Below are 17,507 nucleotides of genomic sequence, written 5' to 3' on the forward strand. Positions count from 1 at the left end.
GCGCGTGTGCAGCGAGCCACTGGCAGGCGAGGGATGATTGCCCCTCAGAACCAAGGCAACCGCCCGGAAGCTGCTCTATGACATGGTGATTTTGGATGAGGAGCGACTTGGGTGTGGGCTTTAGTGTGTGTGTGTGTGTGTGTGTGTGTGTGTGAGACAGACGGGAAAAGGCATCAGTCCGTGTTGGAGGGGGTCCTGAAACGTCATATCCAAGGACGGTGGAAGGAGCTCGATACTGGGGCATTTAAATTAATACAACGTCACCATGAAGTGCGGACTTATTCAGTTTCTATTCGCGTTCCCTCTCGTCGGCGGGTCGCCCTTCCAGCATGCCGTGTTTCAGGGAAACTCTCATTCCGGCAGAGAAACGCGACCGAGAAACAAGTGAGTGACGCACGTCTGTTTGCGCCATTACGAGCCGCTGCTTATTTACCATCTGCTGTGCGTCAATGCATTCGGGCGCTTGAGGAAAGTTCTGTGCATCAGGTCGGGTTTTTGTTTTGGGTTTTTTTCCCCTGCAGAAACTGGTGCGCGTACGTCGTGCACAAGAACGTGAGCTGCGCCGTGGCGGGCGGCTCGGAGAGCTCCGTGCAGCCGGAGGTGTTCCCGTGTCCCCCGGAGACGCCAAACTGTGCGCAACAAGTGATGTAAGATGACTGCACAAGTCCAGGACCGTGGGTGGAGGGGGTCCTTTGGTTTGTGGTGTTGTTTTCAACAACGTGAGGCAGCTTGGTCGTGGACCGGTTCTGGTTTGTGTACTTGGAGCTGCTTTGGCTTTGCATGGAAGTGACTGGTGTCGTTATTTGTCTTAATTACAGCAGCGGTGGGAGAATATTTCAGATGTTTAACTTGGTTAAAGTGGTAAAACCACAGAGTAAAGCTTCCTGGATTTCAAATCTCACTTAAGTAAAAGTTCTTATTATGCAAAATGGCTTCACTTCAGAATAAAAGTCGTGGGTTTGAATGAGTAATGTGTAAGTATTACTCACGTTGCAGCTTAATTCACGAGAAGCAAATGTACTTGTTCATTTTAAATCGTGTGTTGATAATCTGAACCCCTAAAGAAGAATAAGTATTGGAGTAGAATGTACTGCAGCATGAATTGGAATCAGGTAAAAGCTCTATAACACACTTGTGCAGCATCCTGTGAGTCTTTAGAATGCATCCTTGTCTTCGTGTGTTGAATGCTTCCAGATACCGGACACAATTTAGGCCCATGTATAAGATTGCTTACAAGACCGTAACGGAGCTGGAGTGGAGGTGCTGCCCGGGGTACCAGGGCCACGACTGCTGGGAGGTGAAGGACGTTAAACTGCTCCAAGTGGAGCGCGTGCCCCATGCGCCCTCTGGACATGTTCCGGCCCCACGAGGTGAAAGACCTGATCAGAACTAAGGGAATCCAGCATTGAAATAGTTAATGAATCAAGTTACTGTTCAATGTTCCTGCTTCCCATCCCTCTTTCTGTTCTCGCGACAGCTCCGGAGCAGCGCTCAGAGACCCAGAGCAACCATCCCTGGGGGCGGGAGGGGCAGTTTGGAGGTCAGGCAGGTCACAGGCCCGCGGGGGTTGACGGAGGATCCCAAAGTGCACAACACCTGGAGGAGGAGGTGCAGAGGCTCTCCCAGATGGTCCTTGACATGCAGGCGAGAATGACAGACATGTCCTCCAATCTGAGACTGGACTTCCAAGAGGACGCCAGCAAAATGCTGCTCACGCTGCTGAACAACCACAGACCGCCTGCCACCGCGAGAGGCGAAGAGACGCACACCGTCCAGGTGCAGGACTTCTCTTTCGGGAGCGAGACGACGCAGATGGACGAGGTCATGAACAAGATCGGCCAGGTCTCGGACGATCTGGAGTCCAAGGGCAATGCCCTGGACGACCTGCGGGGTCGCGTCGACCGTCACGGCGAGCAGATTCATCTGCTGATGGAGGCCGCCCACGACCAGCTGTCCACTGCCCCTCCCGGCCCCCCAGCCGGGGACGCCGACCTGCGCGCCTACCTGGACGAGAGGATCGGCGCACTAAGAGAGGAGTTGATGGGGGGCATGGACATCAAACTGGCAGACATGAAGAACCTGTGCGATTATAAATTAATGTCGGTTCAGGAGCAGTGTGAGGGACAAGAAACCAACTACCTCGGCCTGGCGGAGCTCATGGACTCAAAAGAAACGGACCTCCGCAACGAGATCCAGGACCTTAAGACCAAGCTGGGTGATCCGGGAAAGGAAAACGCCCGTCTTGCGGAGAACCTTGAGATCTGTCTGAACTCATCTGGGAAGACTGAAGCTTCCTGTTGCCTCTCCGTAGAGCAGAAGATGAAGAAACATCAGGCTGAGGCCATCAGGGACCTGAGGGAGACTCTGGAGGACAAGCTGACCTCCATGGAAGACACACTCACGTCTCTGTTGGTAGACACAAGCAACCACTCATCAGGCGGTCTTCTGACTGATGAAGACCTTAGCCAACAGAGCTCCCAGAGCTGTAGAACTGCTATCAATGCTATGGAGACTCGTCTAAAAGCCCAATTAAATGGCCTTGGGACCATTGAGGGGAAGCTCCTCAACTTCAGCGCCAGCATTGAGAACCTTCACGGTGAGTTGAGCCATCTGAAAGGGCGTGCGGGCAAGTTGGAGGACTCGCTGTCGGACGTCGTCGAGCAGCGGCCTCCGTTTCACAACGCCACGCGGGCTCGACTGGGGGCCGAGCAGGAGGCCGAGGACCTCCTGGAGCTCCACAGGACTCGGCATCAGGAGCTGAGGAACCGCCTGGACGAGCTGGGCCGGCAGGTGAAAGCCGAGGCCGACCTGTGCAGGGGTCAAACCGAAGACGTCGGGAGGGAGATGACGCAGATGGGCAGCCGCGTTGGGAGCGTGGAGAGTTTATGCGGCAGGCTCGAGCCTTTCTCCGACAGCCTCCACAGGATCAAGGAGGGTCTGAATAAACACGTGACTGGGTTGTGGACTTGTGTCAACCGGCTGAATGGGACGGTAAAAGCTCACGCCCGCGACATTGGAGGACTGAGGGGAACTTGCGTCGGCCTCCAGCACGACATATCTGATGTAGCCAGAGACCTTCAGGCGCTAACCAGCGGCGACGCCCGAAAGACCGGTAAGCTGCAAACGTAATTATTCTACTACAGTGATTTAAAGCAACAAATCACCCCGCTTTGAGCATCACAGCCGCTCCTTGAAGACCAATAGTGGACGTCAAGGAGAGTGCATCCACATTTCACACAGTGTGTGCAGGAGACTGGCTCAGCGAACGCACTGTTCTCTGCTCGTGCTACTGTACTTTCCATTATCCTCCTTGTTGCATCGGGGCCTTTTCAGCAGCAGTTAAGTTGAGTCTCGCTTCAAACACATTTTTACAGGTTGATTTCAGGCTATTTCATATTTATTATCCAGGGAGGTTTAAATGGTACCGGCTTGGGATCTACGAAATAGCTGTAATTTCCTTAACCTTTGAGATCATTGCTTGGACTGATTTAGTTCATTGTCCGTTGGTTTACTTCATTTATTGGGGCGTGTTTTGGTGTGGGAGTGAGAAGTTGGATTTTCATTTAACCATGTTCTCAGTTGCACGAGGCAGGGTTGATTGAAAGCACATGCTTGATGTAATAACCTCCACTTGTGTTGAGCAATGCCTTGGCATTACAAATATATTTTTTGCTTGACTTTTCTGTGCATCCAAGAGTGAATTAATGTCCATAAACTGTAATTGAGGGTCTTTTTTTTATTTTTGTAGATGTGAATAAGAGGACAGTGGATGTTGATGTTTACCTGTTTTACCATAAATGCTGGAATTAATTGTTACAAACGTGTTGCTGTAAACATTCTTGGGAGCGCAGACTTTCATACTGGTGCTTAAGTCGCATATATCTCGCATGAGTTTGCGTATTGGAGCGAGCTGCACACATTGGATATTTTAAAAGGCGCACGACAGAAGCACGCCCGTGTTGTTTACGAGCCGACCCTCCTCCTCTGGGGCCGGATAGTTTTGGGGGTTTACGTGGCAGAGGATGCAGCGTACGATCCAGTCCAGAATCTCATGGGAGGTGACCTACAGTAAAAAAACAAACAGAAAATGTATCCAAACTTTTGACTGGCTTCTTTATGGTCCTCGTCCAGCTGTCTCAGCCCCCCCCCCCCCCCCCCCCCCCCCCCTCCTCTGAGGAGTGTGGAAAATGCTGCTTAGACTCGTCTATGACAGAGAGACCTCCACACAGCTTATCGCAGGAAGCACTCGTGGCCCGACTGGACCGACATCTAAAAGTCCTCCACTCCCGAGCCTTCAAGTCCATCTGCGGTTTTCTCACTTTTCTTCTCTTTACCTGCATGGCCGGGTTCCTTTTCTGTTGAAATAAACAGCGTGGAACACTTAAAGCATGCACTACGGCCCCAAGGGTCATAGGTCAATATGTTTACCATGATGTCATACCGACCTTAAATGAGAAGGGTCAGCAGAGGCATGTGGCAATATGTCTTTCTTGAAAGGATCGGGTCGCTTTCAGCGCGTATCCATTGATTTACTGTTGCTTGGCATAATTTATTATGGCTCGCCACAATAATTGAAAGAGAAATACATGAGCCTCTGAGGTTTTGCTTGAAATCCTCGTTTAACAATGGGCCTCGAGTGAATATCCACCAGTTGAGCAGAAGAACTGACCTGTTATAGTTATGGGTTAGTTTAATAACCAAGTGATAAAAATGTAATTACTCTGAGTCTTGAGTATTACGTTGTTAATAAATAGATTTAGATGTGGATATTCTATTCCTTTATGTCTCCTTATCGTTACTATCATATATTATATGAGTAATTAAGGTTTGTGTGTGTGTGCGTGCGTGCGTGCGTGCGTGCGTGCGTGCGTGCGTGCGTGCGTGCGCGCGCGTGTGTGCGCGTGTGTCAGGCACAGGTCCTAATCCTTTCTCTTGCTCATCGCCACTTAAAGCCTCCGTCACGGGGAGCTTCTGAGATAAGGGAGCGTGCTTCCCTGCTGGCGAGGATGCTCAGCGAAGAGGCTCGCTGAGGTCGCTGACCTCACCGGCGATAAGGCGACACAAAGGGCGACGCATTCTGCTCAGCAGTCAAACACGATAACCCCCCCTCAACCCACCCGTGAGCCAAAAACAAAACAAGACGAGACCCGACCGCATCCCCTCAAGAACTATGAAGCCCCGAGGGTTTGGTCTCATTTTGGCCGCAGTGGGTGCTGCAGTAACTCACTGAAGGAATCCTTTAATCCTCCAATGTCTGGATATTGATTCATAAATCTAAATCTCATGAGCTCAGTGGGCTTTTATTTGTTTTCCCACAAGTGAGTCATGAAGTCGACCCACGCGACGCTGCTGCCGTGTGGTCCTTGTCACGCGTGATGCCGCTCGTCGGGCCCCCGGGGCTGTTGTGGGTCTCGCTGACCAACAACAAACGGAGGCCTCGCGGGAACGACGCGGGCGAGCCAGCTGCGCTCGTTTACTCTTTGGTCACGGCGATCGCTCCGGCGTCCGTACACACATCCTGTGTTTTCCTCTTCTGTGCCCCGTCGCAGCCGCGTCTGAAACCACTTTAGAATCCAATGTGAGGAGCGACACCGTGTGTGTGTGTGTGTGTGTGTGTGTGTGTGTGTGTGTGTGTGTGTGGTTTTATGGTTACACACCGGGCCCCCTTCTCCCCACATGTCCTGTTTAACAGGCGCAGTTCTCGGTGCTGCCGTAGCGGAGGATCCACCCCCCCGGTGGGTGAGGGGGACTGTGTCTGCTGATTGAACACGTGGCTGCGTCTCGGTATGCCGCTGGTATGCCTTTTATGTGTCGACTTTGGTGGGAGGTTGGGGGGGTCCCGCTGTGCCCCCCAGCCAGGAGGGCTGATTGCTTGGTTTTCGGGAATGCAGCGGTGCGTGGCGAGTTCTCTGTGGCGGCGGCCTGTCATCTTCTTTTGTTTACGCCCGTGAGGACAGGCCCGGACGTCCCCTCGTCGTTTAGCTGTTAATGACAGACCACGGCGGCCGTAAAAAGGGAAACTTAAAGTGGAAATACAACATAGAACCGAAAGTTATTCCTATGAGGTGCGTCAATAGTGTAGAAACATTGAAACATGTTGACGCTTTGGACCAGTTTTTCTTATAACTTAACTGTAGTTTGGTCATTTCGTCTCTTCTGCTGATCACTTAAAGGTATTAGATTCAAGGCCTCATCTGGCGCCTACGTCTGCCTGACCTGAAGCCCCGCCCCCATCGCTCACTCCATGTCTATGTCTTTCAGGTCTTCAGGCCGCCGTGGAGGACGCAGGACCTCTCCAGGCTTCGAGTAAGACCCTCACTGGGCCAGCTGCCCCCCAGGAGGCCTCCCTCCCTCAACCGCCTGTGATGGAGACCGGAGAGGCGGGACCCCCCGGCAAGATGACCTCGTCCAAGCTGCCCAGAGGGACGGACGGCAGCATGATGCCTGTTTTGGGTTTTGCTGGAGCTCCAGGTGAGACGCACACCCGGACGCTTCTCCCCCGCATGTCGTTAGCGATTATCTCGCTTCATCTTGTTCTCTTTCACAGCTCACCCAGTCAAACCCGCTGATGCACTAAAACCCGGCACGCTGGACGTCTCAGGTAGAAACTCCAGCTTCTCTCCTTTTTGTTTTTACTCAAATGAAAAAAATAAAAAACCCTCCTAAATGTGATGAAACTACCTTTCTTTCGGTCAGCAGGTGCGAACGCGCACCGCGGACCGTCGCGACAGACGGCGCCAGGTCAGAGTTCGGTCGGCCACGCAGGTCCCCGCCTCTGTTGAAGGTGACGCTTGTCAGCTCACGTTTTGCCGTCCTGTGCTCAGGTGTGACGCCGTCCTTCTCGGCCGGCCTGACGCTCCCGCCCTTCCCGGGACGCGCCGGAATCGTTCGATTCAACAAGGTGCTGGTCAACGACGGAGGACACTACGACGCGCACACGGGTAACCCTCGCTACGCACCGGCCCGGGCATTGGAGCAGTTAAAAACACGACGTGAGGCTCGCTGTCCGTGTCGTCCTCAGGCATCTTCACGGCTCCGACGGACGGCCGCTACCTGGTGACCGCCGTGCTGGCGGCCCGGCGGGGCGAGAGGCTGGAGGCCGTCCTGTCCGTCTCCGACCGCAGCGTGCAGCGGCTGGGCCCCACGGGGCCGGCGGGGCCCCCGGCGGGCGGTCAATGCGACTGCGGCGGCTCGGCCTCGCTGAGCCTCGTCCTGCCGCTGAGGAGAGGAGACCGAGCCGGAATGGTCGTCACCGCCGGGGAACTCGCCGCCTCGGCCTCCTCCGAGGTGCTGTCGTCGTTCAGCGGCGTGCTGCTTCACGCCGGCCCGTCGGAGCGGTAGCGCCGCTGCTTATAGAGACGCCTGGTTGAAAGCGTGCGTCACTGGGGACGCGTAAAGGAGGGAGAGGAAGAAAAGGAAGAGGAGAAAACCACCTCCGAACTCCCTTACTTGCGTCATTAGTACTAATATGCAGCGTGTTTATGACCTCGGTTCTAAACAGAAATACTAGCTTGAACATTTAATTAAATACCAATTGTTAAATGCTAAAATTCTAATTGCAGTTAATCCAATTTATCCACTTTCTTTTGAAATCAGTCAGTTTTTTTTCTCCTTACAATTCATACCAGTTCTCATTATTGCAGATATCTGATTTAAGCTAAAAGAGTCAACACTCGTTGTTAGTATAGCTTTTTTTAGTATTATATTATTATAGATATTATATTATTAGTACAGCCAAGACAAATTCCTTGTATGTTTGGCATATTTTGGTAATAAATGTTTCCTGATCCTGTTTCCTGATCCTTGTGCTTTTATTAAAGAATCATCCAACATTTGAGTCAACAGTTTAATTGAATACTAATACAATACATGTAATACAGAGTTCATACTTTACACTATAAATGACTTTAAACAGTTTTTCCTGAGCTCATCTGTCACCGGTTAACAAATGCAAAGTATGGAAATACTCCTCAAAGTTGATCACTTTCATAGAAAGAATGCTTTAAAGTGAATTGCAGCTGTTACTGAGCATTAGAAGGATGAAAACAGAAATATGTATTACATTACTATACTTTTCACAATGGCAAAATCAAAACAATCCTGATTTGGGAAAATGACGTAACCCCAAATAGCAGCAGTATTCCATGTACACAAAGTGCAGTTATGCAATTATTATGTACAAGCCAAATAATTTCCCAGTTTGTCCTTTCAAGGGTAATAGTGCAAAACCATTAAGCTTTGGAGCAAAGATGTAAGACATTAAATAAAACCAATAAAAAGGGTGAATAAGGCCTTAAATGGATGAAAACACTGTTCATGTTGCTTTTTTTTTTGACAGCTTAGTATAATTTTACTCCGTACATATTAAGCAAGTGGCCAATTTTAGCACTTTTAGGGAATTTCTTCTCATAAACCCTGTAACAAAAAAAAAAACTATGAAACTGACGTGTCATACGTTGGCTTTCTAATCTGCCAACAGCGTCTTCAAGAACACCTCAGCTGTGTAGCTCAAGCACGAGGAATGCAGGTGCATGATGGGAATACTCCCAAAGGTCCAGTGACCCACTAAATGGACAATGCTAAAATGGTTCCGTCATAATCCAGCTCGGTTAGTGACTCACTGAACACGTGGACGCGCGTCCGAGTCAGAGCAGCTCCTCCGGACGCGCCGCTGCGATCGGCTGCCTCCAGTAACAGAAGGAGCTGAACTCGGGGCAGCTGAAGGTGGCGCTGTGCCGCGAGCTCCGCAGGGGGAAGACGTGCTCCACCAGCTCACTCAGCCGGCTGTACCTGTGAAACAAAGCGCAGCGAGTGAAGCCCCGCCCCCCTCCTGTAAAAAAAAACCTCCGCCCGTCTGGGCGCCGCTGCTGGAACACTCACGATGTTTTATTGCCTCTGGCCTGCTCCAGGATCAGCTCGCCTCGGGGGTTCACCGTGAGGATCCGGCACACGGGCACGCCCACCTGCTTGTAGGCGAACACGTCCTTCAGAACGGGGGAGAAGACGATTAAGGGACGCCGTCAGTAAGTCATCGCCTCGAACGGGTGGATTTGATGATGAAGAAGAAGAAGAAGTTACGTTAAAGCCGCAACAGAAATGTGCCACGTACGCTTTCTCGGTTTCCGAAGGCTGCGTAGAAGGGATGTGCGTTGGGGAAGAACAGGTTCTTGATGTCCGCAAGGCATTCGATCTTGAACTTCTCTGGCTTTTTTTCGATGACCTCTCTTAACGGGAGGAAATGCAAAGACGGCGTTACTTTAAACATTTATAACCATTTTGTAGAGCGAATGAGAATCCAAATCAGTGCACATACTTAGCGAGCTGCAGCGAATTCATGGTTTACGTCCGTACCTGTGGAAGGCCGAGAAGAGGCTGCTGGGGGAGAGCATGAGGGGTCCCTGAGGCAGGAGGGTCCCTCTGTCGTTCACCCGGTGCAGATATCCTCGGGTCATGTCAGCCATGCCGATCGCTCGGGCCGAACAGTACAGGAACTTGTAGCCATTCCTGTGGCGGTAGTGATGCTTTTAATCTTTTTAATTTACCTGAGCCACTTGGCCGGTCTTATTAAACACGCAATAAAAACGTTAAATATATTTTTTCATGGGAAAATAAGAAGAAATTTAAATAATAAATTAAAAGCAAGTTGTTCCTAAATGAGGTGAAAAGACATTCGTCCCGCGGTATTACAGTACAGACGTCGCTGTCTTACTCGTGCACTGAGTGGTAAAGCTTGGCGACGCCTTGGTGAGTCCAGTCTTTGCCGAGCTGAGGGAGAATCTGACCGAACACATCTGATCTGTGGGGGAAAAAGAAACGATGCAGGGTAGAAAATACTAATAACTACACTAAAGAGTAAATAGCGGGGAAACGCTCTGTTCTAAACGGATGTGACTGATTTAAAGTCGCGGTGGGATCATTCGCGGCCTGAGGACACTTTTCTCTCTCTCGTACTTGGTGATGGTGCCGTCGATGTCGGAGATTATGACCTTGTCGTCCCAGCTCCACAGGTAGATGGTGCCCTCGCAGCGACACGTCCCCTGGTACTGGGTGGTGATGCTGAAGGTGACGTCATTGGGCCCCTCCCTTAGCTTCAGGGTGGCCTGCAAGACGCGTACAGTCATTGGAGTTTAAAGGCGTTACCGTTAATTCAGCATCGTCAGTCAGTGGATATTGTTATTATTTCTTGTCTTGCATACTACTATCCACACTAGCAGTATCCGTGATCGCTTGTCTTACTATCTGGTCAGAAGACAGGCGGAGAGACTTCTTGTAGGAGTGAAGAGCCGGCGCCGGGCCTTCTGGCTGCTCAGCGGGCGCCGGAGGCAAAGCCTTCAGCTCTTTAGTCTCGTCGTCGCTGGACCACTCGGCTGCTTTCTGCCTGGACCACGGAAAACAGACCAGCAGAAAAATGTTGAGACCAGAGCAGGGACTTTGATTATATGATGTTCATTTAGAGTCACCAGAGGGCAGTGCATCTCCTCCTCTGCCTGCAGCTCTGATTTGTCAAACCGTAAATACACAACGTGCTCTTGACTTCTTATTTTCCACGAAAAACTGTATGCAGCTTAAATAATCTTTAACACAAATAAGAATATTAATAATTAAGTTTTGCCCCTGAGCTCTTAAGGCTGAGTTGATTTGTCCCAGAATGACTAACCGGCTAATATGGCCTGTGTGGGACATGTTTACCCAACACGACTCGTTGTGTGTGTGTGTGTGTGTGTGTCTGTGGTGTTGTGAGGAGGTCTGAGCTTTGTTGCTGACTCACTGTGTTTCTGGCGCCTGGTGGGGGGCGGGACTCTCTCTGGTCAGAGACTCCTGGTTCTCTGACTTGGTCTCTAATGACAACTGGAGAAAGAACAGAGACGTTACCGGCCGTTCTTCACATGACGATGTCAATCGTGACCACGTTGTTGTTTTTTTTACAACCAAACAATGATGTAGACATTTGCAAAGAGACACCGACAACTTCAACCAGACAACGCCTGTCAATCACAAGGCCCGCCCTAAAGTATACTTAAATTGGAGCGGAAGCTACTAAATTAATGTCATGCTGTAATCAGACTTGAAATTAGTTTTGAGACCATCGACTCGTGTTTACAATGTTTCCTTAAGATTAAATCAAGTGACAAGTAGAGTCATTTGTCGAAGACTTCTATACAACCTTATTTTGTTTATCCACCGGAGAGAGGCGCCCCCCGATGGCCATTAGAGAGAATGCAAGTTTTCAAAACCAGAGGTTGCCCCCTGCTGTGAGCACACAGATGGAGGTGTAACTTCATCTAAAAGACTTCCGGCTAAGGTCGCACATACAGTACCTGCTTTATGCTGCTCTTTCTCCAGAACCACCAGCGCCCAGACTTTTTGGGCATCTTCTCCTTCACCCAGGCCTCCTCTGTAGCCTGACATTCAGACAGATGATTCATGTGTCAAAAGACTAAAGGTGCAGCTGCAGCAACAGTATGAACGTGTTGAAATAAAAGGATACCTTTGGAAGGTTCTTCTGAAAAGCCTGCATACTAAGTATTAACGGTGCTGCCAGAGTCCAGTTGTAATATCTGGAGGAAAAAAAGGTTTCATTAGTTAATGATTTATCTTCTCAGACTGTGACGTTTCAGTAACTGAATTAGGAAGTAGGAAAACTCGCCTGTTTGCAATTTTTACCACCAAATTGGGATTGTCGATTATTGCTGGATTCTCTGCAAATTCATTGTAGGAGATGATGTGCTCCATGAACCTTTCTGAAACATAAAAAACCCGATTGAAAAAGATGGACATTGTATTCATGACTTCGAATTGCTGCTAATAGAGATAACTGGGAACCTTTAGGGATCTCCGAGTTCTCCCCGACGCCCCCACACAGCGACAGCGTGACGTCGGGGAGGTCTCCGGCCGAGTCCGACAGACACTCGGTGCCGCTGTCGGCCGCTGCGCTGCCCACAGACTGGGGAGACTGGGATCCAGAGCGCCTCCCCATCTCCACCCAGTCTCTAGGAACCTGATCGGACTCACTTAAAAACAAACCAGAAAGGTCAGTGTCGTAGAGGCCTGCAGCCCGCATCTTCCTGGCTTCAACTTTTTTAGATACAATTGTGGCTAAAAAGCAGAAGGGATCATAGGACTTCTCTCTGGGAGGATTCCCCGGTTTGTACCTTTTTGGGAAGTACCGGGCAACAACATCTGGATCAAGTGCGGTCAGGTCATCCAGGTAAATGTCTTCAGGCCCCTGGTGTTGGCTCCTCTTCCTCACACCTTTGCATGAAAAGCAGACGAAAGACGCCTTCTCATTTTTCACGTCACTTCCTTTTCTTTGAACTTCTGCCTGTGAATGCAGCCCCTGAATATACACCCAGGCCCAGACGAACGACCACATCCTTCCTGTTAACATTCACTCACATCTGATCTGCATGGAGAGTTTTACACTTTCCCACGCTTAGCAACCAATACACAACTGACTGTGATAATAACAATCGTATCCACCCGATTGAGTCCGCATCAGGTCAATACTGGTATCTTTCTATTTCATTCTTCCCTTAAAATGAACTTTACTTTTACAGTTAATGTGGTACCAGTTTGTTTTTCTGGAAAGAAAGAAACCCGCTGTATTCTGTAATGTATCATTTGTTCATGCTCGACATAAATATATCATCATTCTTAGGACACTTATTATTATCTTGAAACATCTTTTCCACTCAGATACGAAAACAACTGCAGCTGCACCGTACTTACCCCTCTGTTTGACGGGCGAGTCGGTGGGCTTCGAGGGGGTGTCGGGACAAACCGCCGCTGAGTCTTCAGCGACGGCACCTGCGGAGGCGGCAGCGGAGCCGCTGGCCCTGCGGCTGGGCGGCGAAGACTTCCACCGGGTCGCCTGTGCGGGGGTCGGCCTGAGGTCGAGGTCAGCGGGACATGGCTCGGAGGTCAACCTGGACCTCGCATCGGAAAGGTCCGCCCTCTGCTCGGCGACCTGCGGCTCGCAGGTGGGCCGATCGATCGGAATGGTCCGCGGCTCTGGTTTTATGATACCGCAAATGAGATGTGTGGTTCCCTCTCCTTCCCTTTCCTCCACGGCTTCTGTGCTGGAGATAACCCTGAAATGTGTGTTCTCAGAGGGAGTGATGGTCAGCATCTTTGCCTCTGGTTTGTCCTTTTTGGTGACCTGGATGCAAGAAAGAAAGATGGTGTTTACACGCTGAATAATCCTCACTAGGTCTCCAAATTTGAGGATAGGAAGGAAACTTCTGGACCAGATCCTACAAGTCTAGATCTGCATCTTACCCGGGTGGATTCGGGGAACTCCCCCCAGGTCCACTGCATGTGGGACTCGGCCCTGTGCATGCTCTCCGCCGGCTTCACCATCAGTTCAGAGTCGCTCTTGGGCGACGTGGGCTCCGACCCCTCCCTGCTGCAAGCAAACACCACATTTCCACTGAGTCAGCCGTTATGGCCTTGTGGTGATTTTGTTTTGTTCAGCCCTTCCTGTTTTGGTGAAGCGGGTCGTCTCATTGTTTCTGTCTGCCCCTGTGCACAGTGTAAATATTGACTACGGGGGTTGACGTACCCTGGGTCAGGGGACCAGTCTCCATCCGAGAAAGGGTAGCTGTCCCATTCCAGGCCCGTCGGGGTGGAATGTTGCCTGTGGTCCATGGGGTCCTTCATCAGGGTGAGCGCCGATGCCCTGACGCCAGGAAGCAATGAAATTAACCAAAACATGCACGACGACTAACGGGGATCCATCTTTTAAACTCCCTAATTACCCTCCATTGTGCCCACTGTTCTCCTCGTCTGAGCTGAGCTCGCACAGCTCCAGCTCCCCGCCCGCGGGTGTGGTTTGGCCCTCCTTCCGCGGCTCGGCCTTGTGCTTTTTTCTGCGTCTCCTCTTCTTCTTGCCGGCCGTGTTGGAGCAGGGTTGGATGCTTCCAGAGGACGGGTCCTCTGGACTCCGAGGCTGAGCGCTCTCCGACGCAGAGCCGCCACATCTGGGTTCTCTGCTCCTCAACAGGGCCTCCTCTGTGGGGATGGGGGAGGTCACCAGGTGGGCCGGAACGATCTCCTGTGAAGAACAACGACAAACAGGACTGAGAGTCTACACCCGTGCTGCTGCTAAATGCTAAATGCTAACTATGTTCACTGTCTTAGTTTTAGTTTAGACTCATTTAGATTATTAGTAGAAATAAACAACATGATAGTCTCCATTGAATATGGACTCACGTTGTGCTGCTCCGTCTCCTGGACAAAAAAGGCCTCTCCATTGTCTCCAAGCTTCATGTGCAGCTCTACAGGTTCCCCGTTGATTTCTATATCGATCTAAGGAGTCAAACAAAAGCTTTCTGTGAGAAACATTTTGGACTTCACCGGGAAGTTCAACACGGCATCAATGCCGTTTGTTCATGCACAACACAGTTCATGGTAAAAAAGATAAAACCCCGAGCCTCAGATTTACCTGAAGAATTAGAGTTAAGCCAGAGAAGGAAACAAACAGGGAACAGCTTGTACGTGGCTCGCTGCTTTCAGCAAATGCCACACGCTTCTATGCATGTGTGGAACTGACCTCGGTGCAATCGGGTTTAAAAGGGTCAATAACATATGAAGACATCCAGTACATGAGCTTCTGAAAGGTCACAATCTTTCATTTTATCAATAAGGTTGCAAAACGTCTGCGTAAAGTGTCTGCAAGGTGACCACATGTGGTGACGGGTCTAAACGCATGGGAGGATAGACCACGAAATACTGGAGAAGCGGATGTGCACTCACTACTTTCTCCCTGGAGCGCAGCACTCCCAGTTTCCCAAAGCGGACGTGGAAAGGGGAGCACTGGAACGTCCCGTCGGGCTGCCGGACCACCACCACGTCGATGCAGCCCGACAGCGTGGCCTGGTTGATCCCCTTGTACAGCTCCTTCACCGTCACCAGCAGCTGCCCCACGTAGTTCATGGTGTCCACCTGAAAAGACCCGACTACTTTGTCACCTTCTCAAACAGAGAGGCTGCGCGCTCGGCGTTCTCCTGGCGCCCCGCTGGGTTCACGGGGTCCCGGTAGCGAGGCCCCCGTTGTTCAGAATAGTCTGCCAGGGAAATGGCAGCCGGTCCCTGAACGCAGCGGCTCTGTCCCATTTTCCTCAAAAGAGTCCTGAGCAGAGTGTGTGTGTGTGTGTGTGTGTGTGTGTGTGTGTCTCTGCCACATTAAAAACCCCAATTTGGGTCATAATAACCAGCCACTCGGGTTCTTCTTAAAGTCGCACGTTGCTACCTTACAGCTCAGCCAGCCGTTTCCTCTGGATCCTCCCTGCGAGTCACGCGAGGGTCATTATGTGCTCGCACCTCGGCTCAGCACCTGTAATTACTGTCGAGGACATAACGGCAGCTTAACTTCAGGGCTGAAAGAAATAGTATAGCGATATAACGATGTGTCACGATATAGTTGTATACACAGTATACAGTCGCGCGATGTCTCGATAAATGATTTAATCACGGTTTGATCCATTAGCCGGACGATAAATGACCATAAAGAAAAGCTTCACTCTCTCTGTATTGAAATGGGAATCTTCGTCGCTCGTTTAACGCGCCTGGATGAGAGTCATCAGCTGCACGCACAATCTAACTCGCCACGTTTAGAAAAGAGCCTCAACTTCAACCACAGCTCTTCACTCTCTGCTGCAGCACTTCAGTGCTGAATCAATGTGTCGTGGTACGACGAGTCCGGCCTTACCCTCACCCGACAGGCGAAGCCCAATGACGAGGACGGGTCAAAGGCGAGGAAGCGGATTCTGAGTTTTCAAGGTCAAATCCGATATATCGAAAGCAACTTTTAGAAGCAGAGGCGGTTGTTTTGTGCTTCCATTTCGTGGTTGTACATTCACAGGAAGCGAAATGCGATGACATAATAGTTTCACTCTGTCTCGAGGCAATAACACAGCCTGCATGGAACCGGTACATTTATTTTAACAAAGGCCAAACAAACTCCTAACGCTTTATTTTTTGTGCCATATTACAAAACGGGCCGGCCCTTCGGTGACGCAAATCCAGTGCAGCCAGAACTCCTCGGCGACACTCCGAGGGGACCTTAAGAGGTGTTAATCCTGTTTGCGAGATTAGGACAAATCTAGCTTTCCCTGTCTCGGCACGTTTGTCCCAACGCGTCCACGAGGACAACGTGAGTCTGAGCCAGCCGGGGTTGTTGAGACCAACACTTTACTTTTGAACCAGTATGCTCACCGTGTTTTCCCCTCAGCTACTATTGTCACCTTGTTTTAGATATCAACAGTTTCAATTGGGTCGTCAACTGTGTCTTTATTTCAGCCCAAATACCATGTTTTACAATTACTTGGATACTTCCACTGTTACTGCTCAGTCAGTTCTATGCACAGCAGTTATAACACTTGCTTACAATTGAGATGTAATGCAGCACACTGACATCAGAAGCATCTACCTCCTTCATATAAATGTAGTCCAATCTGCAAAAAGCACCTTCACACGTGACTCATTCGGTATAACAAAGTATTTAACACATACGGTGCGTTTAAGGGACACGACCCGAGGGTTTAATCGGACAAACGCGACATTTCTGAGAAATGCCAGAATTGTATGAACAGCAACAAGGCGTCGTGGTAAATACCCGCTTTATCCTCACGTGCACCGGTCCGCGCGCATCGCAGATATGCGCACACGCAGCACCGCGGGACGTCTCGGTACTTCGCGCCTCTCAAGAGTTCCACAAACGCAGCACGGCCGTGTTCTGTCTCGTCCGGTGATCGCAGCCTCGTAGCCGCTGCAGAAGAGGCTCCTCTGCGGGGAGTCGCACCTCCGGTCGGCTCGGGCGCCGGTTTGAGTCTCCGGTGCCGCTGCTGTCGCGCAGCCGGGCGGGTCACGTGATCCGGAGGCGTCCCGCCCCCCCAGCTGGCCGCAAAGCGCGGCGGGGCGGGAGAGGTTGATCGATTATTGGAGGTTTGTCCCAATAAAATGTGCAGTTAAGCAAATTGTTTTTTACGTGCAATGCTCGTCAGTTTCCTTGTTTATGTTTTATTCTTAGATTTATTTTCAGAAGTCGAACATCAACCTTTAGCATGTTCAGCATGTTCATTTATATCTACATTTATTTCCAATGATAAATCAATGAAATTGCTTAGTTCACCGGATCAAAACCATAAATCCTAAATGGTGATATAACATTTCATTTTATAATAGGAAGAGTGTATATTGTGTAACGTGTATTTCTTGTTCACATTGCAGTACAGTATTCTTACATTTTTATTTAATGTTGATTAAGGCCTATGTTGTATTGTGTATTGTTGTATTCTGTGTAGTTATATTTTGTTATTAATTATACAAATATGTCTAATATTGAGCATTTTTGGGAGGACCCTGATATTTAAGTTGCTTAGTGCTTTTTGTGGATATGAAAGTTCACAATTTGACAATCTATTGCACTATTGCCAAAATAATGTGATTTCATTTGAAAACACATTTTCCCCTCCCATCACTTGGAGGTCAGAGGTCACAATCAGCTCC

The 17,507-nt window shown here is 50.1% G+C and overlaps 2 protein-coding genes across 11 annotated transcripts; one reads left to right on the top strand and one right to left on the bottom strand.

The window, feature by feature from the left end:
• The first annotated feature begins 109 nt into the window (after positions 1–109).
• Positions 110–7,792, top strand: emilin2b (elastin microfibril interfacer 2b). 2 transcript variants are annotated; one of them, XM_040167892.2, is made up of 9 exons: positions 110–384; positions 522–647; positions 1,195–1,370; positions 1,478–3,112; positions 6,262–6,471; positions 6,548–6,601; positions 6,697–6,741; positions 6,825–6,941; positions 7,022–7,792. In XM_040167892.2, exons 1-9 carry the CDS (start codon positions 266–268, stop codon positions 7,339–7,341), a joined length of 2,802 nt encoding a protein of 933 aa, XP_040023826.2. In that variant the 5' UTR covers positions 110–265; the 3' UTR covers positions 7,342–7,792. The 2 variants fall into 2 exon arrangements, with proteins under 2 accessions (XP_040023826.2, XP_040023827.2); XM_040167893.2 differs by having other exon boundaries at positions 6,700–6,741.
• Positions 7,793–7,832: 40 nt separating this feature from the next.
• LOC120812082 (phosphatidate phosphatase LPIN2) lies at positions 7,833–16,865 on the bottom strand. Of its 9 annotated transcripts, none has more exons than XM_078095984.1 (21): positions 16,615–16,833; positions 15,250–15,342; positions 14,755–14,943; positions 14,212–14,307; positions 13,758–14,053; positions 13,562–13,678; positions 13,279–13,402; positions 12,730–13,159; positions 12,153–12,252; positions 11,824–12,011; positions 11,648–11,741; positions 11,489–11,558; positions 11,319–11,402; positions 10,769–10,848; positions 10,237–10,378; positions 9,952–10,100; positions 9,710–9,796; positions 9,352–9,504; positions 9,110–9,224; positions 8,881–8,984; positions 7,833–8,790 (listed from the first exon to the last, which is right to left on the bottom strand). In XM_078095984.1, exons 3-21 carry the CDS (start codon positions 14,932–14,934, stop codon positions 8,646–8,648), a joined length of 2,754 nt encoding a protein of 917 aa, XP_077952110.1. In that variant the 5' UTR covers positions 14,935–14,943; positions 15,250–15,342; positions 16,615–16,833; the 3' UTR covers positions 7,833–8,645. The 9 variants fall into 9 exon arrangements, 5 of the variants coding, with proteins under 5 accessions (XP_077952110.1, XP_040023829.2, XP_040023831.2 ...); XM_040167895.2 differs by having other exon boundaries at positions 13,279–13,405; XR_013454110.1 differs by lacking the exon at positions 15,250–15,342 and having other exon boundaries at positions 9,987–10,100; positions 16,615–16,865.
• Between the last annotated feature and the right edge of the window lie 642 nt (positions 16,866–17,507).

Source organism: Gasterosteus aculeatus, chromosome 21, assembly GCF_964276395.1.
Source record: "Gasterosteus aculeatus chromosome 21, fGasAcu3.hap1.1, whole genome shotgun sequence".
NCBI classification, from domain to species: domain Eukaryota; kingdom Metazoa; phylum Chordata; class Actinopteri; order Perciformes; family Gasterosteidae; genus Gasterosteus; species Gasterosteus aculeatus.

Excerpts from the sequence above, each read along its gene's own strand:
- emilin2b (XM_040167892.2), top strand. The coding sequence starts at position 266 with ATGAAGTGCGGACTTATTCAGTTTCTATTCGCGTTCCCTCTCGTCGGC. Across the intron at positions 6,742-6,824 it reads GTCGCGACAGACGGCGCCAG|GTGTGACGCCGTCCTTCTCG; the intron begins GTCAGAGTTCGG and ends TCCTGTGCTCAG. Across the intron at positions 6,942-7,021 it reads ACACTACGACGCGCACACGG|GCATCTTCACGGCTCCGACG; the intron begins GTAACCCTCGCT and ends TGTCGTCCTCAG.
- LOC120812082 (XM_040167894.2), bottom strand. The coding sequence starts at position 14,934 with ATGAACTACGTGGGGCAGCTGCTGGTGACGGTGAAGGAGCTGTACAAG. Across the intron at positions 12,253-12,729 it reads CTCGCCCGTCAAACAGAGGG|GTGTGAGGAAGAGGAGCCAA; the intron begins GTAAGTACGGTG and ends TTTCATGCAAAG. Across the intron at positions 9,225-9,351 it reads CTCTTCTCGGCCTTCCACAG|AGAGGTCATCGAAAAAAAGC; the intron begins GTACGGACGTAA and ends CCTCCCGTTAAG.